We start from the raw sequence: 9,087 nt of genomic DNA on the forward strand, positions 1-9,087 counted from the left end.
TCCGAGGCTGTAAATCTTTACGGGAGCAGAAAGCCTCATCTTTCTCCTGCGGAACAGCTGGTAGTTTCGAACTGCTGACCTTGAGGTTAGCAGCCCGATTCATAACCACTACGCAACCAGAGCTTCTATTTATAACATATATATATCCCTAAAACAATTATTTTAAAATATTTTAATTGGACAATGTAGTGCATTAGGCATATCTGCTGCAAAAGATATCTTCAAACTGTTAACAAAACAAAACAAAGACATCATTTGGAAGACTAAAGTGTGCTTGACCCGAACCATACTATTTTCAATCATGCCAGCAAAAGCTGGATAATGAATAAGGAAGATTGAAGAAGAAAGGATGCATTGAGTTATGGTTTTAGTGACGAATACTGAATGTACCTTGGACCAGGAGAATGAACAAATCTGTCTTGGAAGAAATGATGGTGAGATTTCGTCTACTATATGGTGGACATGCTATCAGGAGGAGCCAGTCCCTGGAGGACAATACACTCGGTAGAGGGTCAGCGAAAAAGAGAGTAAACCCTTCAAAGAACGGGATTGACACACTGTCTGCGACAGTGGGCTCAGCGTGGTAATGAATGTTGATCAAGATGCGCTGCAGAGTCAGGCAGTGTTTTGTTCATATTGTACATGGATCATTGTGGGTTGGAAGCTCATTGATGGCACTAACGACAAAAACTTGTAGTTTGCAATTTTGAACTTTATAAAATGGAATAAGTCTGTATTTTGTGACTTGCTTTTTCATTTAACACCATACACTTGAAACTGTTAGCACTAAATGCCTTTTTATTCTTTTTTTTTTTTTTTGTTTGCTTTTACAAACATGGCAGTTATGAACATTCATATACAGGTCTTCTGATAAAACATGTACGTCAAAGATATGTGTACTTTAAGTTTTAGTTGTTGCTAAGTGCCATCGCGTCGGTTGCGACCATTTATAGGGTTTCCGAGGAGCAGCCGACCTTGCGGTTCAAACAGCTTTGCAGTCTGGCGCCTTAACCCACAGCGCCACACCAGGTACCAGGTAGTGCCAAATTATTTTCCAAATTGGTTGTACCAGCTTGCACTCCTTCCAACAGGACATGGGAGCTCTAGTTGCTCCACGTTGTCACCAACACTTGAAGACTTCATAATTTTGGTCAATCTGGTGGATGTAAAATGGGTCTCATTACATTTCCTTGGTTATTAATGTCGTTAAGAAACTTTTCATTGTTAATGGCACGTGCGTGTTTTTTTGTTTTGTGAAGTGCCTTTGGCCCGTTTTCCAATTTGTTTGCCTTTTTCTTATTGATTAGTGGTAGTTCGTCAATATATTCGGTACGAGTGAATGACCGAATAGCAGGAAAGGCTCAAAATGAAATGAGATGAGTTTTGGAAATCACCAGTAGCTAATCTTAATAACTGTCTACTCTCGCAGACTTCTTAGTTGATCCTCATTAGAGTCTCAAGAAAGAAATTTATAATCTCAATACCAAGACGAGCTTTTATGAGATCTACGGTTTACCCGCGGGAGCGATGTAGCCACGTAGTCTCCGGGTCCTTCCCAGTTACCCAATAACCACGGTGAACCAATAGCTGATCTCCTGCTGTTGTTACGCAAAAAAAAAATCTCATCGCGGATCGTAGAGTTCTCACGAGAGTTGGCTCCAGCAGATCATGTGATAACTCAAGATGGCGGCGCCCATTGAGGCGGAGGAGGGGGTAGAATTTTACTTGGTAGTGAGCGGTATTCCTTCGGAGTTACGTTCAGCCCACCTACGAAGCTACTTTAGCCAGTTTCGGGAACAGCGCGGTGGAGGCTTCCTTTGTTTCCACTATCGGCATCGGCCTGAGCGGGCCACTTCTCAGGCTGCTCCCGACTCTGCCCTAGCTCCCATCGATCCTGCAGCTGAGGGCCAGGATCTCGCTCAGACTTCAACAGCCAGTGCCCGTGCTCAGTCTTTCCGGGACTCATCTCCTGCCCAGACCCGCACCTGCTGCTGCGTCATTTCGGTACGGGGGGCGGCTCAGGCCCAGAGACTTCTTCGCATGTACTCAGGCCGTCAGTGGCTGGATTCTCAAGGAACTTTGCTGCCTGGTCGCTGTTTGATCCGTAGACTTAGGCTACCTACCGAGACATCAGGTATGAATGGGAAAGACAATAGACGGGGCCAACTGCTCCTAGAATAGAAGCACCTTTAGCGGGAGGGATGTGTACGATACAGATAAACCACGCTATCTGGTTCCGATTCATCAGGCCATTTGCATTTCTGGAATGAGCTTCAAGCCCAATTTGCACTTTAGTGTAACAGTAAATTGTTAGTAGTCATAACCAGTCTTAATTTCGGGTGGTTTAAATGCGAATCAACATTAGCCCAAAGTGGATCCCTTTGAGGTGGAAGTAAGGCATATATTCTGTCTCTAACGAAAATTTTAACAGTTCTTCCCATAGCACACTCTGGTGTGGTACTGCAGGATAAACACTGGACGCAAGCTAGGTGGTTCAAACTCACTGGCTGCTCTTCAGAAACCCTCTACAGTTGGAACCTGCTCAACAGCACACTCTATTCGTCTTCTGGGTTCTATACTCTGTTACAATGGCCACACAGAACTCACACCAGACTTAAAGTTAAATGTTTTATGAGAAAGTCACAGGGTACAGCATGGAATTAGTATCAACAGGCTAAAACTGAGAAACAGGAAGCATACAGGCAAGGCCTGGAATGCTCCCAACATTCCTCCCTTCTTCAGTGCAATGCTGTTTTCTCAGCTCCTCTGAGAAGTGCAAGCAAGCAGGCCTTTCTGCAGGACAGGCTTCTCTGCCTTCAACTGTCTCCTATCACCCCACTTTGTACCATCACCACAGTTTCCAGAATCACAGCAACACACTAGCCACCACTCACCTCTCAGTTTGTCATACTGTGGTGGCTTGCATGTTTTTGTGATTCTGGAAGCTATTCCATGAGTATTTTAAATCCCAGAAGGGTCACGCACGATGAACAGGTTTCAGCTGAGCTTCCAGACACAGACAGACTAGACAGAAGGAGAGATGGACTACTTCTGAATATTTAGTCACTGAAAACCTTGTGAATAGCAGTGGAACACTGTCAGCACCAGAATATTGAATACTGAGACATGATGAAGAACACCAGAATATTGTCAGATATAGTGCTAGAAGATGAGCCCCTCAGGTTGGAAGGCAGTCAAAATACACCTGGGGAAGAGCTGCCTCAAAGTAGAGTTGACCGTGATGATGCAAATGGAGTAAAGCCCTTAGGACCTTCATTTGCTGATGGGGCACAACTCAAAATGAAAAGAAACAATTGTAAACATCCATTAATAACTGGAACATGTAATGTATGAAATATGAATTGATGAAAATTGGAAATTGTCAAAAATGAAATGGAACACAAAAACATTGATATCCTAGGCATTATTAGTGAGTTGAAATGGACTGGTTTGGCCATTTTGAATCTGAGAATCACATGGTTTACTATGTTGGGAATGATAAATTTAAGAGGAATGGCATCGTGTTCATCATCAAAAAGAACATATCAAGATCTGTCGTGAAGTACAATACTGTCTGTAATAGGATAACATCCATACGCCTGCAGTGAAGAACAGTTAATAACATTATCATTCAAGTTTATGCACCAACCACTAAAGCCAGTAATGATGAAATTGAAGAATTCTACCAACTTCTTCAGTCTGAAATTGGTAAAAACATGCATTCAAGACATACTGCAAATAACTGATGATTGGAATGCAAAGGAAACAAAGGAGAAGGATCAGTAATTGGAAAATATGGCCTTGGTGATAGATGTGATGCTGGAGATCACATGATAGAATTTTGCAAGACAAGGGAACACCAAATAGTTTCAAATTAGGAAAGATATGCACCAGGGTAGTATTCTTTCACCATACTTATTCAATCTGTATGCTGAGCACATAATCCAAGAAATTGGATTATATGAAGAAAAATGTGGCATTAGGATTGGAGGAAGATTCATTAATAACCTGTGATATGCAGATGATAACAACCTTGCTTGCTGAAAGTGAAGAGGACTTAAAACACTGATAAATATCAAAGACCACAGCCTTCAGTATGGATTACATCTCAATATAAAGAAGACAAAAATCCTCACCACTGGACCAATAAACAACATCCATATAAATGGAGAAAGGATTGAAGTTGGCAAAAACAATTTTACTCAGATCAACCATCAACACTCATGGAAGCAGCAGTCAAGAAATCAAACGACGTATTGCATTGGGCAAATCTGCTGCACATGACCTCTTAAAGTGTTGAAGAGCAAAGATGTCATTTTGAGGACTAAGGTGCGCCTGACTCAAGCCATGGTATTTTCAATTACCCCATATGCATGTGGAAAGTTGGACAGTGAGTAAGGAAGACTGTAGAATTGATGCATTTGAGTTATGGTATTGTAGGAGAATATTGAGAGTATTATGTACTGCCAAAAGAACAAACATATCTGTGTTGGAAGAAGTATAGCCATAGTGTTCCTTGGAAACAAGGATGGCCAGACTTTGTCTCTCAGACGTTGGACATACTGTCAGGAGGGACCAATCCCTGGAGAAGGATATCGTGTTTGGTAAAGTGGAGGAATGGAGAACAAGAGGAAGACCCACAATGAAATGAATTGGCACAATGGCAACAGCAGTGGTCTCAGGCATAGCAACGATTAGGAGGTTGGCCCAAGATTGGACAATTCCGTTCTGTTGTACATAGAGTCACTATGAGACAGTACTGACTCAGTGACACCTAACAACATGCATGCCCCCTCTCCTCCATTCAGGGAGCACTTGGCCCCACAGGACAGGCCTTTCTGCCTTCAACCTTTATACCATTACTACTAGCTCTGACTTTGGGCCCTTTCCAGGCCTCTTGTCCTTATTGCTAGTCTTTGACCTTTGTTACAGATTTTTTAGGAGATTCTTTACCTGCTCTCTGCTGCTTCTCTATTTTTTTTGCCTCTCTTGCCTTTTTTCTGCTTCCTTCATTTTCTAACTGTGAGTTGGCTGCATATATGACAGGGCTTCACAAAGTTTATGGGAAAATTCCATTATCTTTCAGTTCCATTTTTTTCTTGAACTTTTTTTTTGGAAGGGGAGGATTCCTCTCACATCTGTTATAACAAATACTTAATTGTGCATTGAGTAGAGGTTTATAGAGCAGATCATCAGTTTTACACTCAATAAATCATGTACTTCGTTTCATTTCAGTGATTGCAATCTCCTCTCTGTAACATCGGTTATCCCATTTCCTCCAGGTGATTCTTGTTTTCATTTCACCTTCTTTCCCAGCCTTTCTGAATTTTGTCCTTAGGTAAATCCTGCTCTGTTGATCTTGAATGGTTGACCATTCCATGGTGTGCATACTTCACCAATGTTGTCTCCCCTACATACCTACCTGCTGCTTGGCTGAAAATCAGCCATGAGGGTGAATTCAGTTACAGACACTTTTTGAACTTTCAAAGCCTCTCTCTTAGAAGCTAACTCCTGGTCAATTTCAAGGCATGTCCCTCTCAGGGTCAGGAACTGACCAGTCAGTCACCTTTTGGTAAACTGTAGATACTTCATTTGAGTAATGGACTATAATCAGTCACTTCATTTGCCTAAGTATACAGACTGATTCCTGCAAAGTGCATAAAATAGACCAGTCACAGGGCAGGCTGTAACCCAGAGCCAGACAAAAAGTATCAAACCACAACAGCTTACCCAGGAAATGTGAATCAACCTGGACAAAAGTACCAAACCCTCTGTGGTAGAAAAGTGGGTGGAAGGTTGTTGTTAGGTGCCGGTGAGTCCGTTTTGACTCATAGCGACCCCATACACAACAGAACAAAATACACTGCCTGGTCGGTCCTGTGCCATCCTCATAGGTATTGTTAGGTGTGAACCCAGTGCTGCTGCCATTGTGTCAATCTGTCTCCTTGGTGGGGTCGTCCTCTTTTTTTTACTGACCCTTCAACTTTAGCTAGTCCCTCCTGGTAATGTGTCTGGAGTCGCTCCATCCTGGCTTCTAAGGAGCATTCTGGCTGTACTTCTTCCAACACAGATTTGTTTGGTCTTCTGGCAGTCAAAATATTCTCCAACATCATAATTTAAATGCATCAACACTTCTACTGTCTTCATTACTCACTGTCCAGCTTTCACATGCATATGAAGTTATTGAAAAATACCATGGCTTGGGTCAGGCACATCTTAATCCTCAAATTGACATCTTTGCTCTTGAATACTTTAAAAAGGTCTTGTGCAATAGATTTGCCTAATGCAGTATGTGGTTTGATTTCTTACCTGCTGCTTCCATGAGTGTTGATTGTGGATACAGGATCTCAAGGGGAAAATCTGATTTTCCAAAGACCCAAGGCAAAAAGGCCACAAAAAGGAACCCATTTCACCACAGTATTTCAGTGGGAAAAAGAGAGAGGCTTATTCAGATGATCTTCTGTTTTTTAATTTACTGAGTTATTTGCATAAACACAGCTGTGAAATCCCATTAAACTTTTAGGATACATGAAATCATTCAGTGTAGCTGTAGAATATGATATGGGGGTAATGAGAGGGTGACAGTTGAGGCATGAAAGATCAGCAGGAACCAAACCTGGAAAAACTTGTGTGTTTGTCCAAAATGATGAGAAAGAGTGAAATTTCCAGATGGATTTGACCAAGGAGGGGTCAAGGGGACTCTGGAAAGTTGGAAAGAGAAGAACAGCATTAGGTTAAAGGACCAATTTCTGGCCCAGGTGTTGCTGGAGGCTTCTGGATTTTAAGGTCTGTTCTCCTTCCTTCCCAAGGTTTGGGCTCTTTTCCATTCAGGACCCGGAAGGAGCTGCAGAGTTGGAAGGCCAAGAATGAAGTTTTCACCCTAGCTGACCTGAAACAACTGCCAGAGCTCAACCCACCAGCGCTGATGCCCAATGGGAATGTGGGGACTCCCCTGCAGGTCTTTTTGGAGTTCATTCGGGCCTGCCGTCTGCCCCCCCGGATCATCACCCAGTTGCAGCTCCAGTTCCCCAAGACAGGTTCCTCTCGGCGTTATGGCAATGTGCCTTTCCAGTATGAGGACTCAGAGACTGTGGAGCAAGAAGAGCTTGTGTACACTGCTGAAGGCGAGGAAATACCCCAGGGAGCTTGCCTCATAGATACACCAGCTAGCCCTTGTGGAGAGCCACAGGAAGAAGGGCAAAAGGAGGAGGAAGAGTCGCACTCAGATGATGTGAGTACAGTGAGCCACTTACCCTGGCCGGCAGCTTGGAAAGGCCAGAGCGTTAAGAATAGCACTCATCATTTGATTTCCTGGGGCCCTCAGGAAGGTTCCCTGACATTGAGTGTAAAGCTACATTTGCTGTACATACATATATTTCTTTATGGAGAGAGTCCCCAGAGCATTTGTCAGAAGATTCTCAAAGGGGTCCTTTGTTCATTCTTTCAGAAGCAATGTGAAGAGGGTCCCTTTTCATAAATGAAAACCTGTTAACTAAAATATGTGTACTGATTTGCCTAAGACCATCTAAGGAAGTAGAGTAGGGCTGCGATGTAAACTTTGACTTCTCTAACCCTTGTGTGCGTTCATCATGTAATTGAGAACTCACTTCTGTTTTCTGACCTTGAGTCTATGGTTAAAGCATCCACTCTAACCTTTTTATCAATGAAATAGACATTTCTTCTACCTCTATCTCTAAACTTGGTTGTCCATTTACAAATAGGTGAGCTTTGATTTGTTGGGGAAACTTTTTTTTTTTAAAGTAGTTCATCTCTATCTTCAAAGCCCAAGATTGCTCACACATTTGGACGACATCCTTAGTGTGGTATAGTCTTGACTTTTTGCCAGCACCTGGTTTGCGGTCATGATTTCGAGGTCACTTAGGAATTTTATTTTTAAAAACTTTTTTATTGTGAATTGAGTAAAGGTTCACAAGTAGATCATCAGTTTTACATTCAACAAATTATATACTTTGCTTTATTACATGGTTACAATTCCCTCCACACACCAACAGTTAATGGCATTTACCTCTCTTCACTTTCACTATTGCATTCCTCCCTGGTCTCACACTACCTCAATCTTTCCTCTGCTAACCTCTCTTGTATACTGCCCCCACTGTCACCGATGTTAATATGTTAATGAGTCCATGAATAATTTTCCCTCCTGCCCCAACCATCATAGATTATTTCTTAGTTCTACATAATTTTCTATGCTAAGTTCATTATGTTTGTAGGTTTTCTTTTCATTTCTGTTGTGTTAATGTTTACTAAATCTTTCTGATTTTCCTCTTTTTAAAATTGTGATGTGCAGATGTATTATTTTTCTTTGAGGTTGCCCTATAATTTATTAATTTTTTTCCCTGCTTAAAACAGGTTTTTTTTGTTGTTGTTACTGTTGTTTTAAAACTGTTTTATCTTGAAATCTACATGGCTTCCTTGCCATTTGAAAGTTCTGTATCTACACTATTCCCTCCTTTAGCTTTGTAGTTGACTTCATTACACTTTGATATCTCTGGTTTCCTATTTTCAGTCTTGTAGTTTTGCTTTAATTGAAATACTTCTGTATCTGGATTGATTTCTGGTTATCGTTGTCATGTATGGTAACCTCCGATTGTTGTCTGCTCTTACTGGTTCTCAGTCCAAAGAAACCCTTTAGCATTTTTTGTAAAGTTGGTCTGGTCATTACAAATTTCTTTAGTCTCTGTTTATCAGGAATTGTCCTAATTTTGCCATTTTATTTGAGAGACAGCTTTGCTGATTATACGATTCTTGGCCGGCAATTTTTTTCTTTCAGAGTTCTGTATATATCATCCTTTTTTTAAAAAATGTTTTATTGTGAATTATATGATAGTTTACATGGGAGAACATTAGTTTTACATTCATACTATCGTATATCGTTTCATTGCCATGGTTACAATCCCCTCCGTGCATCATCAACCAACCAAAGGGTATACTCTGCAAGCCTGCCCCCGGTTGTCAACACAGTCCCTCTCCCTCTCTGGATCACAAGTCCCCAGCTGCTCCATCTCTCCATGTCATAATCTCTGCCTCCATCTCAGGTATCACTGCTTCTCTGGGTAGGGTCCCACT

General features: G+C 41.7%; 1 protein-coding gene across 1 annotated transcript in view; it reads left to right on the plus strand.

Moving 5' to 3' along the window:
• The first annotated feature begins 1,654 nt into the window (after window positions 1–1,654).
• The window catches only part of GPATCH3 (G patch domain containing 3), a 17,111-nt gene continuing 9,678 nt past the window's right edge, over window positions 1,655–9,087 (plus strand). Inside the window, exons 1-2 of the mRNA XM_006862249.1 lie at window positions 1,655–2,134; window positions 6,810–7,231. Coding sequence (XP_006862311.1) covers window positions 1,684–2,134; window positions 6,810–7,231 — 873 coding nt within the window. The 5' untranslated portion in view covers window positions 1,655–1,683. The remainder of the gene's footprint in view (window positions 2,135–6,809; window positions 7,232–9,087) is intronic.

The sequence above is a fragment of the Chrysochloris asiatica genome, unplaced genomic scaffold (assembly GCF_000296735.1).
Source record: "Chrysochloris asiatica unplaced genomic scaffold, ChrAsi1.0 scaffold00047, whole genome shotgun sequence".
Lineage (NCBI taxonomy): Eukaryota > Metazoa > Chordata > Mammalia > Afrosoricida > Chrysochloridae > Chrysochloris > Chrysochloris asiatica.